Here is a 14,167-nt window from a genome sequence, read left to right as displayed (position 1 = left end):
CGAAACTGTGATAGGAGGAAGTTACGCACCTTCAGGCTTTCAAAGTGGTCATTTGATTTCAGGCTCCTGTATGTGGCTAGGCTCCCCAAAAGTCTCACACATGTGGTATCCATATACTCGGTAGAAGTAGCAGAATGTATTTTGGGGTGTAATTCCACATATACCCATGGCTTGTGCGAGAAATAAATAATTTAAATGACAACTTTGTGGGAAAAAAAATGTTTTTGTCATTTTCCAGAAACTTAAATCTTCCATGGACTCAATATGCCTCTCGGAAGATAGCTTAGGGTGTCTACTTTACGAAGAGGGGTCATTTGAGGGTGTTTGTACTATCCTGGTATTTTAGCACCTCAAGAAATGAGAGATGAGCAGTCAGAAAGTAAAAGCTGTGTAAATTTCAAATTATCTATACCATAATTTGTAGACGCTATAACTTTCACACAAAGCAATCAATATACACTTATTGGGATTTTTTTGACCAAAAACATGTAGCAGAATACATGTTGGCCTAAATTTATAACTAACTTTGAGTTTACTATATATTTTTTATAGCTGAAAGTAAAAAATATCATTTTTCTTCAAAATTTTCAGGGTTTTTTTGTTTATAGCGAGAAAAATAAAACGCGCACAGGTGATCAAATACCACCGAAAAAAATCTCTATTTGTGTGAAAAACAGGACGTAAATTTCATTTGGGTGTAGCATTGCTTGACCGCGCAATTATCAGTTGAATTAGTGCAGCGCCGAGTAGCAAAAAGAGGCCTGGTCAGGAAGGGGGGTAAATCCTCTGGAGGGCAAGTAGTTAAAGAGGTTAGCCACCATTTTAAAATGGCATTGGCAGAGTGACTATTTGTCTCATCGCTGTTCTAAAACGGCACAGGGCATATGCAGGTCCTGGCTGGGGTTTAGGCATGAATTGCTTGCTGTCAATTGTCAAAGTAACGCAGCTCCGTAATGCAAAAAATGGCCTGGTTTGGAAGGGGGGGTAAATCCTCAGGAGGGCAAGTGGTTAATGGTGTGTTGTTTACCGTGGCTATGGCTGCATCTCTCAGCCATAACCCCGGTATAAAAATTATCAGCCAGCGAAGCTCTGTTTCCTAAAAGTGATCCAAGAGGCTGATTAGCCGATGGATAGCTTTTAGAAACAGAGGGGTGCACCCATTCCCCCACGCTGCTCATCAGTGTTTCCCAGATTTACCAATCTCATCGGGATGCCCAGGATCCAATCCGGTGGTTTGTGCGGCTAGCCATAGAGAGGCCAGATCGTCTCTAGTCACCTGATCTAGGAGGCCAGAAACTGGTTTATGGCATATGCAAGCAATGCTTTTTTTTGTTTGCTTTTCCTTGTTTTTTTTCTTGGGAATAAAATTATATATTAACCACTTAAAGACCTACCCTTTTCGACAATTTAAAGTTCTATCAGTCCTACAAAAGGTATATGTATAATATAGATATAATGTGTGGAACTGAGACATCACTAAAAAATTCACTGGGACTCAAGTTATTAGTGTAGTAATGGCTGGGGAACTGAAATTTATATTCAGTGTCTGCAAATTCTGTACTAACACAATATAATTCCAGAAGCAGAGAAGTTCCAGAGGAAGTTGGATGAAACCACTAGATTACTCTGGGAGTTACAAGAGGTGCAGAATGAGCGCCTAAGCACAAAGCCTCCTCCTAATATGGTTTGCCTGTTAGCTCCATCTGTAAAGGAAGTTCAGATTGGTAAGTTTAATCAAAACTGTTTATGCATTGAAAATCTATTACTTCATTTAAGAAAAATTATGAATTGTGCAAAAATATATTTTGCCATTTATTTTATTATGTTAAAAAAAATGTATACTAATACATTCTTTAGCCACCTAAAGGCAGGTTGTCCCTACACATACTTCATATTAAACAAATTGCATTTCTTCTAATGTTAATCTTGTCAGGTCTTAATTGGACATTACAAAATCCCCTTTAGAAACGCATTAATACAATGAACTACAGGACATTTTTTTTCTATACATCAAACACAAAGTTTGAAAGAACTACAACTTTTCAAAAATGATATATGATCTGAAAATTCAACCCATATATTTTTGTAAACAAGGCATCAGTTGCACACAGATGTAATAATTTACTGATGTTTATACTCAGGATCTTGTTGATAGATCCAGAGTACCATGTTCTGTAAAGACCTTGTGTAAGCACCAATTCGTGAGGGTAACATTTTTCTCCATTGCCAGTGTTGCATATATACAGTTGTGTTCAAAATAATAGCAGTGTGTTTGAAAAAAGTGAATAAAGCTCAAAATCCTTCTAATAGCTTTTATTTCCATACACACAAATGCATTGGGAACACTACACATTCTATTCCAAATCAAAACATGAAGAAAAATAGATCAAATTTGTGTTGTTCCTCTAAAAAAAGTGAAGAAAAGTGAATATTAGACTGTTCAAAAAAAATAGCAGTGTTTTTGTATTCTTCTTTACAAACTCAAACATTCACTATATAAACTGAAAAATGTTTGAAGATTTTGCTTTCCTTTGAATCACTTAATTAATATTTAGTTGTATAAGCACTGTTTCTGAGAACTGCTGTACATCTGTGTTGCATGGAGTCAACCAACTTCTGGCACCTGTGAACAGGTATTCCAGCCCAGGATGATTGGACTAAATTCCACAGTTCTTCTATATTTCTTGGTTTTGCCTCAGAAACTGCATTTTTGATGTCGCCCCACAAGTTTTCTATTGGATTAAGATTCGGGGATTGGGGTGGCCACTCCATAACGTCAATCTTGTTGGTCTGGAACCAAGATGTTGCACGTTTACTGGTGTGTTTGGGGTCGTTGTCTTGTTGGAACACCCATTTCAAGGGCATTTCCTCTTCAGCATAAGGCAGCATGACCTCTTCAAATATTCTGATGTATTCAAACTGATCCATGATCCCTGGTATGTGATAAATAGGCCCAACACCGTAGTATGAGAAACATCCCCATATCATGATGCTTGCGCAACCATGCTTCACTGTCTTCACAGTGTACTGTGGCTTGAATTCAGTGTTTGGGGGTCGTCTGACAAACTGTCTCCGGCCACTAGACCCAAAAAGAACAATCTTACTTTCATCAGTCCACAAAATGTTGCGCCATTTCTCTTTAGGCCAGTCAATGTGCTCTTTGGCAAATTGTAACCTCTTCAGCACATGTCTTTTTTTTTTTTTCAACAGTGGGACTTTGCGGGGGCTTCTTGTAGATAGCTTGGCTTCACATAGGCGTCTTCTAATTGTAACAGTACTTACAGGTAACTTTAGACCTTCTTTGATCTTCCTGGAGCTGATTGTTGGCTGAGTCCTTGCCATTTTGGCTATTCTATCCATTCGAATGGTAGTTTTTTGCTTTCTTCCACGTCTTTCAGGTTTTGGTTGCCATTTTAAAGCATTTGCGATCATTTTAGCTGAGCAGCCTATCATTTTCTGCACTTCTTTATATGTTTTCCCCTCTCCAATCAACTTTTTAATCAAGGTACGCTGTTCTTCTGAACAATGTCTGGAACGACCCATTTTCCTCAGAATTTCAGAGAGAAATGCACTGTAACCAGCATGTACAACATTTGCTGCCTTCTTTCCCTAAATAAGGGCAATAATTGCCACCTGTTTTTCAAAGAATGAATGACCTCACTAATAGAACTCCACACTGCTATTATTTTGAACATGCCCCTTTCAATTAGTGATTCAATTACACAGAATCAGCAGCATGCATGTCATGACTGTTGGGTCTGTTGGATTTCTATCACTCTACTACACCTGCTAGTAAATTATTTGCCATGTAGAAATATCATTTCTACCAAAAACAGTGATTGATCAGGTTAGTGATGTCTGATTGCTATTATTTTGAACACAACTGTACATGCGTTTACATAAACACACATGTGCGTAAATGAGTTTACTTAAATATAAAATGTTCTATTTTTGTTTTACATCTCTGTACTCATTGCTGTATTACTGGTATTAATGCAGCTGTATGCATTGTTCTATAGACAATAATGCATCCAGATCAGTAATATAGTGGTGGTTTTTTAATTTGTGTATTCAACAGGCCTTAGTCTTTGAGCGAAGACATCTTGTGTTAATTTGAAGCAGCACTTTGTAGTACAAATGAACTTGTACTTTTGTATTTCAATAGTTTTTATTAGTAATTTTAAACGTCTTAGACAAAGAAAGACTGAAGTAACAGGCACGCCAACGCAGGGGCTATCAATGGCACATAAAACTCAAAAGAGAGAATGCTGTAGCACCAGTAGTGCAAAAGGCACGCCCATGCTATCAATGGCACAGAAAATACAAAAATACAGTGTTATAACACCAACAGTAAAACAAAGCAAAGGCAGATATCTACCACCTCACAAAAATCAAAGACAATGGGAAAAAGAGTAAGGAAATAAGAAGACAAGACCAACAGCAGGGATCCGGGAACTCCAATACCGATCAACAACCTGAACCTAGACTAGGCGGGGGAACGTGAGAAAAGCATGTCAACCACGGCTCCCAGATTTTCAAAACTTTGCATTGGGAGTCATTACAGATACTCGACATCTGTTCAGGACCGGATGACCACTCTGATGCTTAATGAAGAGGGACAGATGTACTCTTCCAGGCTTGAGCAATTGTTCTAGCTGCCGACAAGAACAGATAGGAGCCAACAAACGTGGTATGGGGCAATGAAGCAAAGCATAACGGGCTTCCCAGCATATGGAGAGATGGAACGAGGTGTAAAGAAGGCCAAATACACAAGACCAAAACCGAATCGGTCACGGGCAGTGACTACCATATATGTAACACATTTTATTTATTTCAGGTACTTATATAGCGCCGTCAATTCACGCAGGGCTTTTACATATATATTTTGTACATTCACATCAGTCCCTAACCCTCAAGGGGTGTACAATCTAAGGTCCCTAACACACATTCATACATACACATACTATGGACAATTTAGACAGGATCCAATTAACCTACCTGCATGTCTTTGGAGTGTGGGAGGAAACCAGAGTACCCGGAGGAAACCCACGCAGGCACAGGGAGAACATGCAAACTCCAGGCAGGTGGTGACGTGTTTGGGATTCGAACCAACGACCCTAGCATTGCCAGGCGGATGTGCTAACCACTAAGCCACTGTGACGCCCACATTTCCACCACATTTCCACCACATTTCCACGATGGCCACAACATCGAAAGCAGCGATCACTATAGGTAGAGTTCGCCTGGGCTATACGAGCCGGGACCCAGTACCAACGGAACAGTACTTTGTATGCCGCCTCCAGCGTGTTTGTGCTGAATGAACATTTCGCTATGAACGACCAGGCCTTATTCCCCACAGAGTTGAGTTTCCTAGACAACATCGGACCCGCATTATTAGCACAGGTATAAAACGTATGTTTGATCCAACGTAAGGCCCATTCAGCCTCTGAAGAAGCAAGTAAGTCCAGTTCTGCAGCCAGAGCGTCTCTCTTTCGTTTATGGGCCACAGACGGGTGCGACTTTCAACAAACATCCGCCGAGGCCAGAAGAGAGTGAAGTCCCAAAAGGTCACGCTCCCATTTCCGAGCCGCAGCCAGCTGTATAATGTGGCCCTGCACCGTAGCTTCATGTGCCTCCCGCAGGGGCATTGCTGAAGAGACAGATATGTGCGTATGGAAGATTCAGTTTGCTGACAGGTGACCTGAGTGGTCAGTAGACTCATTAATACACCAATGAAAAGAGCGCCGTGCCATACCCAAGAGTGCAAGAAGTAGGACCAGGGGATCATGATCCAACCAGGGCGAGGAAGGGATAGATATCTGCCTGACTAAAGAAAGCCGTTGCAGCTGCATAAATGCATGGTCAATTCTGCAGCAACTGTCGAGAGTTGGAATAGAATGTAAAGTCACGCTCAGTAGGGTGTTCCCGCCAGATGTTCACCAGTCCCGTAGACCGCAGGAGCGAGCGCATGCGTTCCTCCTGCACTAAGTCATGAGAAGGTATCTTCCGGCTGGATGTCTTTTCCCAGAGGCAACCCAGTGGAGGCAGCCCCGCCCGAGATCCAGATGAATGTGCCGGACTCTGCGCAGTGCCTCCTGGCAGAATAAGGTGTAATGATTCCAGAAGCGAATGAGCTTCCTCCGGTGTGGCAACGGAGTGGCTACGGCCTTGGTAGTCGAAGGTGAGGAGGAATGGAAAGCCCCATGCTTATTTAATTCTGCAATTCACCAGGACTGAAGTGAAGGGCTTCAACTGGCGATGTTTGTTTCTGAAGAGTGATCTGGGAAAAATCTGAGAAAAGCTGGTAGCGATGCCCCTGGAAACTGAGGTCTGGGTTATTCCTGACCGCCAAGAGAATAGTTTCCTTAGTGCGATAATACGTGAACTTAATGATAATGTCTCTTGGGGGCCCTTCCGACTCTCAGGGACCCAATGTTCGATGTATGCATTCCAACTCGAGTCGGTCGATGGGACCGGTGGGGGCCAGCTCCTGGTTCAGGGCGGTGGCGGTTGAGGTGAGATCCGTAACAGTTTCTGGAATACCTCGCTGGTGTAAGTTGCCAAGACAGGAACCGTTCTCAACATCTTCAGGCCGGAGCAGCATGTCCGCCAATTCTTTCTTAAGGTTGCTCAGATCCTGCTCATGATTTTCAATAACTGAGACTGCAGCATCCATTTTATCCTCAAGATCGTTCATATGATTGCCCAGCTCCCTAATTTCTCTGGAGAGATGCTTTGCCAGCCTGGAAGTAACGGAAGATAATTCTGTCTGCAGCATGGAATTAAAGCAACCCAGGAGCTGAGCATCCCAAAGAGCCACTGTGGGGAGCTGCAGGGGTGTCTCTGATGCAGTGTCAGTTGTAGGAGGGATCCGGTTCATCTGCAGGTAGTGGCGGTGGCGGGTCCGAAATAGAGGCCAGGGCTTCAGGGGGAACCGCCGGCATGGAGGCCGCAGGCTTTGGCATGGTCTGCTGAGCGCTGGAAGCGTGGGCGGCCCCCGTTAGGTAGGCGGCAGTGATTCGGGGGAAGGTAGCAGGTGAGCAGCTTACCCCCGTGGGAGAGGAGCACGCCTACTGTGCGGCCAACTTAGGTCACTGCTCACGAGCGCCCTTGTACTTGTACTTTTTAAACGTTGCGAAATTACAAAGCATTTTGCTCGGTTATGTAATCTGTCATAATTACGTGATATCCTTGTACTCAGAAGAGTTTGATGATTATTTTTTTGGGTACATATCTGGGGTTTCTCTTTTTGTGTTTGGGAGGGTGCATGTGATCAGCACAGGACCAACCAGCACTGTCCATACAGAGGGGTCAAGGGTCATGCAGCCTCATAGGACAGTCAGAGGAGAATGAAAACGTCTTCTACAAGCTTTAACCAGTGCTCAGCCGGACACTGATAGAAGTCACAAGACTGCTATATAGTGCTGATGAGAAAAGATATTTAGCAGTTTGTATTTACTAAAATAATTTCATTTCCATGTACTGTGAATATAGTGAATGCAGGGTCTTGAGTTTAGTAACACTTTAACGATTAAAAACTGTGGTAGACCAGCTTTGTTACAAATGGGTTAGGGAGCTGGGAAAATTTAGGCTGAGAACCTTTAATTTTCTTTGTTTAACCTCCCTAACGGTATTCCCGAGTGTAGCTCGGGGTAAAATGTCTATACCAAAAGCGGTAACCCCGAGCTACACTCGGGCTTACCATGCAGCGCTGTATAGGGAGTCCCTGCAGCACTTACCTTGTCCTTGGCTCCCGCGATGTGTCCCCTGCAGCGTCCCCGGCCATCTCCTCCGTCTGATGCCGGCATCCGGCTCCTGTGTTCCGGTCCCTGTGACGTCGGGACGCACGGGCGCCGGCGGCGGCGGGAAATTTGAAAATTTCAAAAAAATGTCTTTTTTTTTCAAAACGATTCTACATAGTAAAACATTGCTGTTTCAACCCATTTCACATACATTTTGTCCCTAGTGCTTTGTCCTGTCCCCTGTCTGCATTTTGATTGTTCTTTCTGCCTGGAAACGTAGAAAAGTCCATGGCGTCCAAAAAGTGTCCCTTTAGGTCAAAAGCGGGTTTAGATCAGCTAGAGAACAGCGATAGTAAATTAGAACCACTTGCATAATTGAGTGATAATGATTCGTGGAGAAATTCGTCATCACACTGAAAACAATTTTGCGACTTTGCTCAGCGATGTGCGAACTTGGCGCTATATTTCAAATTTCAGTGTTTTTGGTTTGATTATATTATTGAATTAAATGTATGATTTAGAATCTTGTTCAGACAGATTTCAGTGAGTTATTCCTAAAAATTACAGCCTACAATAAAAAAACTACATATTTCCATGCAAAATAATGGTACCGCTTTCAGCACCAAAAATCGGAAAGAATCATACCGGTTTTTAATGTCTGCCTAGTGCAGAAGACATTAAAAACCACTAATTTCATCCCAATACAGGCAATGAACATACCTGTCTCCTGGGCCTGCTTTTTTTAATTTCTTTTGGAACAATGTCTGTCAGTAGCAGTCTAAATCAGTTTCTTGAAATAATTTTTAGCAGTGAAGACAGCTGACAAATAATAAATCTTCATATGTAAAATCCAGTTGTTGACAGAATGGTCTGTAATGCTTTCTTTTATCTGAATTACTTTGAGCTCACAGATCTTGAATTAAAGAGAATTACAATTGTAGTAAAACCATGTGTGTGTTTGTTTTTTTTTTTAAGCGGACAAAGTGAATGAGAACCTAAAGGAACTGACCCAGCAAGTGCACCCAGGAGACATTGTCAGTGTTTCTGGAATCCGGAAGGCAATGGGAATCGCTACCCCATATGTGGACACACAAGAGATGGTGGTGGATCTGACAACAGGTTTGTTTTCTTTTTTTATATTGATTTTGGGGTTTTGTTGTGGGGTGGGAGGCGGGAGGGAATATAATCCATGAGATGGTTATATATTTACCTATTTACAGGGAATGTGCAGTGTTATACGATAATGGGAATTACAAACTTGTTATATTTTTCCAGCAGGTACCCAAGAAAGCCAGACAATACCTAAAAACGGAAGCGAATGTCTGCAGATTGTAACATAGGACCCAAGATGGACGAACTTGTACATTTTGTACCATTTAACTTTTAGCTCAATAAAGCTTGTGAATCTGCTTTTGTACTTGACATATCTGAGAATTTATTGGCAAAAAGTAGGTATAGAGCCATGGCCTCTAATCTAAGAGTGGCCATATCCATGCAGATCACTCACAAACAATTATCTGTACGTTTACTTGAATGTTTTATTCATCTTTGCAGGAAAACATTTGTACAGTTGGGTGTTTTTTTTTTTTTTGTTTGTTTGTTTTTATATAAAGGAAATGGTCAGCGTGCTCAGCCACACAAAGATGTATATATTAATTAGAGCGTCTGATGTAATTATGGAGCCATGTGCTTTTGCTCCAAAACATTTTTTTTACCGTCTCAACAGTACATAGTAGAGTTATGTGTTTACAGCAATACAGAGGATACTTTTTTTTTTTTTTAATATAGAAAACAACAAATGAGCTTCGATTCTCTAGTTCATAAAGCATCAAGAGGTCCATTTTTGTCATGTTTTTAATACAAGATGCACACAATATTCAGCAAATACTTACACATTTTTTTTTTTCAATTGAATCCCAACAGTAAAATGTATTAAAGTGGAACTGCACTGCATCTAAGTACCACAAACCAAAAATGCCATATAACTCATTTTTAATCTTCGGAACAAACTTCCATCCATGACTCTATGCTTTATTCTTCTGAGATTTCATTCTGAAAAGTACCTCCTGGCGTTTCTGGCAGTGGCCATCTTGAGTAAGGGCAGATGATTCATGTAGCAGTTACTTCCTGGAATCCATTTGTCCTTAGCTCAGGCATTGGCTGAGCTGAGAGCCCTCCCTCCCCTCATGAAGACTCCTGGGATCTGTAACATCATTTGCCTAGGCATGGAAACCAGGAAGTAAATTAAGGCATGCAAAAAAAAAAGGCTAAAACAAGTAAATATGATAGTTCCGCTTTAATTTGGTGGAAAAACATTTATAAATAGAACCCTATGTTATAAATAATATGCCCTCAGTTTGTCCCCTTACAGTACAATATGTGAAACATTTTAGAAATTAGGGTTTGTATATACCATCAGAAGTGAATCAAATGCTTTCAGAAAAATATAGTTTGTATATGAGATGCATTAGTGAGGCTTGGTGTTTACTTTGCATTAACATAGTATTCTCATTGACATATATAGAGAATTAAAAGCAATGCATGCAAACATGGCAATAAAAGTCTTTTCAAATCCATTTCGATCACTGCTCTTCAGCTCTTAAAACAAAAAAAAAAGACACAAAAAAGGGCATGAAGGATTAAAGCACAGTTTTTTTTGGTGGGAGATTGTCAATCTTTTCCTGAATGCATAGAACATAGTCCACAATCAACACCGACTAGTTGCTAATGACACATAATGATTCACAGCCAGGGTGTTCCCTATGAACCTAAAGAAAAAAATAAAAAAACCACATGAGCACCATTTGGGCATCTCTAGACTGAAATGTTATGGGGCAGGTAGAATAACTTAAAAAGCTGTTTCTTGTGTTCAGCAAAAAGAAGAAAGTAAAAAGAGATGACATGATTTTCTTCTTTACTCCTCCACCCCCTTAGAATTGAGTCAAGATACAGTCATAGGCCAAAAAAAACAGGGCTTTAAAAAGACACCCAGTAATACCTGGCAACACCACTCTCATCACTCCACATTTGTTTTACTTACAGAAATAAGCCGATAATACATTTGTCTTTTTTAGTGTTCATCTTCCTACAAGAGGAGATAGACAGTGACCCATGTGGTATATATACCCTCTCTCACTCCTACCATGTTTGTGGTTTTTGTTTTGTTTTTTTGCTAGTTTCCTTGGAAGATGGACAACTTTTCTCTATTCTGCTGGGAAATATCTAACTTGTGTTTTTTTTGTTTTGTTTTTTTTCCTCAAGATTTCTTGAGAAGCTGCTGTCTATGGAACTATACAGATTGGCAGTTCCTCAGCACTAGCTTTGAAGGCTGTATATGAACCTTGACGGACAAGTGTGGGGTTATCCTGGAATGTGACATTTGGGCACTGGATTCTGCATTTGGCACTTATAATACCTGAGGGTGCTGTATAGTTCACTATGGAGCAAGATGTGACCCTATTTCTAAAGACCCACTTGAGCAAGCAGTGTGTGCTAAGCACCAGGATTTTCCTTTTACTGGAACCATTGGGTGCCATTTACTATTCTTGCTTTCTGTTGGTTCATAGTAGAATGGGTTAACTGTGAGGGATTATTTCACTTACTAGGTGGAGTGTTGTGCACTCCCTGCTCTATTTCCTGACATTCAGGATAGAGGAAGCACCTTCCCACCTTCTAAGGCATCACAACTATTTTCTTTAATTTTTTTTTCACATAGTTTGCACATAAAACCATGTATGTAAAAATTCTAATACAGAGAACAGCAACCTTCAAAATAGACTATGCTCTATCATCTGCTTGGATGAGGCCTTCAATGATACATAAGTGCCTAGAACAATCACTTTTATAGGTTAAATGTTGCTCAATGTGTTTGACCAGAGTGTTCTGCTTCCTCAGGAGCTAAGAGGGTCTGGTGACTATAGAAACATAAAAAATTAAGATTTTTGCAAGGATTATATCATAACTAACCCAGGGGCACCCCTCACCTATATGTATAGATGGAGAGCAACAGTGTAGGTCTCCCCACGACATCATGGGTGGGGACCAATAGAAAAAGGAAGGGCTACACCCATCTCCTGAAAAAGGCACACCCCAGAGTATACTGCGAGCACATGATAATCCCAAGTATTGATGAAGTGCATTAACCCCTTGCCCTCCAGAGGATTTACCCCCCCCCCCCTTCCTGATCAAGCCATTTTTTGCAATACGGCGCTGCTGTACTGTAACTGACAATTGCACGGTTGTGCAATGCTGCACCCAAATTAAATGTATGTCCTTTTTTTCCCCACAAATAGAGCTTTCTTTCAGTGGTATTTGATCGCCTGTGCGGTTTTAATTTTTGCGCTATAAACAAAAAAAGACCAACAATTTTGAGGAAAAAAAAACATTTTTACTTTTTGCTATTAAACATGTCCAGTAAAATATTTTTAAATCAAATTTCATCATAAATTTAGGCCAAAATGTATTCGGCGACATGTCTTTGCTAGAAAAAATATCCCAATACGTGTAAATTAATTGGTTTATGTGAAAGTAACAGCGTTAATAAATGGTAAATATACTGGAATTTTTTTTTTCTAGTAGTAATGGTGGTGATCAACGACTTATAGCAGGACTGCAGCGGGCATTCTGACACTGAGGGGAACTGACTTGTCACTGACATCCCCAGTGACACCAATACAGTGATCAGTGCTAATAAAAAGCACTGACACTACTAATGGTACTGGGCAGGAAGGGGTTAACTGTGTGCTGTTTTACTATGAGGCTCTGGGCTGTGTTTCACTCTAAGCAATCTTCTATGTAGAGCCATACAAAGCAGTGTGCAGGAGCTGACGGGTGAGATCTGTGTTGTTTATACACAGATCTCTCCCTCGTCAGAGATGCTTGGCGATCACTGTGTGCCAGCGAGAAATCACCGGCCAGGACCCGGTGATTGACAGCCGAGGCTGTGAATGGCAGCGTGGGTAGGGCGCACGCGTGCACCCCCTACCCAGAACTGCAAAATCATATATACAGTTGTGTTCAAAATAATAGCAGTGTGTTGAAAAAAGTGAATAAAGCTTAAAATACTTCTAATAGCTTTTATTTCCATACACACAAATGCATTGGCAACACTACACATTCTATTCGATTGCTTGTGCAACCATGCTTCACTGTCTTCACAGTGTACTGCAGCTTGAATTCTGTGTTTGGGGGTCGTCTGACATACTGTCTCTGGCCACTAGACCCAAAAAGAACACACTTTTTTTTACTTTCATCAGACACAAAATGTTGCGCCATTTCTCTTTAGGTCTTGTTATGTCCTTTTCCATCTTTATAAATTTCCATTACCTTATTACGCAGGACTTTTGACAGTTCTTTGTTGATCCCCATGGCTCAGTATCTTGCCTAGTCAGTGCCTTCACGTAAGAGCTAACAAACTCATTAACTATTTATACTCTGACACTAATTGCAATTTAAAAAGCCACACATGGGAGACAATAACCTCTAATTGGCATTTTAACCCGTGTGTGTCACCTTGTGTGTCTGTACCAAGGCCAAACATTCCAGGATATGTAAACTTTTGATCATCGCCATTTGGGTGATTTCTGCTATCATGATTTAAAAAGGAGCCAAACAACTATTTGATAATAAATGGCTTTATATGATCATCATCCTTCAATAAAAGAGCATTTTTTTGGCATGATCAGTCATATTTTTAATATCAATGTCACAATTTCTGCCAGGGTATGCAAACGTTTGAGCACAACTGTAGGTATGTAAAACATTAAGAATAGGCTGTATGTAAAATATACTGTTCATAATTGTCTCACATTGCGCTGTACATGCTCAGTTGCTTTCCATTTACAGGCATTGCTGAATCTGTAGAGGCCATAGGATTGTACACTCCATTATCATAATAACATACCTAAATAATAAAATAAACACACAAGCATTGTGGAAAAGTTTAGGCCATGGCCCCTTTATTGGTTTTAAATCAGTTTTAATTATGAAATGAACTTTAACCCATTAAATACCAAACAGAGCCACTGTTACCATTAACAGACCAATGGGCTTAGTCACTAAGACTCAAGCAGCAATCTCTTATGCCAATCACATAACAGTTTACCAACCACTGTCCACCCACAAAGGGGTGACATTACCTCATAAAGATGGAGCTTCAGTATCAAACAGAACTGTTGTTAACCAATAACAGACCAACATGCCTAGGCTAGCCATACACTGTCCAATTTCCTTTCAATTTACCTTCAGCTATGTAGCTCAAGGGCCTGCCAAATTGGATACAATTGAAAGTGTTGTTTAGGTTTGACTTCATATTATATGGTTTTTGGTAAATCTAAAGTGAAATTCTTAAGAAAATTGTATAATGTATGGCCAGGCTTAATCACCATGACTGAAGCAGCAATATCATGTACCAACCACTGCCCACC

The 14,167-nt window shown here is 40.7% G+C and overlaps 1 protein-coding gene across 2 annotated transcripts in view; it reads left to right on the top strand.

Moving 5' to 3' along the window:
* Positions 1-9,164, top strand: part of BRD7 (bromodomain containing 7) — a 66,452-nt gene extending 57,288 nt beyond the window's left edge. Inside the window, exons 15-17 of one of the 2 annotated variants that reach the window (XM_089689486.1) lie at positions 1,581-1,724; positions 8,718-8,861; positions 9,021-9,164. In XM_089689486.1, the coding sequence (XP_089545612.1) occupies positions 1,581-1,724; positions 8,718-8,861; positions 9,021-9,082 (350 nt within the window). In that variant the 3' untranslated portion in view covers positions 9,083-9,164. Of the gene's footprint in view, positions 1-1,580; positions 1,725-8,717; positions 8,862-9,017 lie in introns of both variants that reach the window. The other variant, XM_089689485.1, reaches the window with a different exon arrangement.
* Positions 9,165-14,167: the final 5,003 nt, after the last annotated feature.

Source organism: Staurois parvus, unplaced genomic scaffold (assembly GCF_062004578.1).
Source record: "Staurois parvus isolate SC_StPar_1 unplaced genomic scaffold, SC_StPar_1.0 ptg000476l, whole genome shotgun sequence".
NCBI classification, from domain to species: Eukaryota; Metazoa; Chordata; class Amphibia; order Anura; family Ranidae; genus Staurois; species Staurois parvus.
The sequence above is the reverse complement of the archived record's forward strand: the minus strand, read 5'-3'. Positions and strand labels throughout refer to the sequence as shown.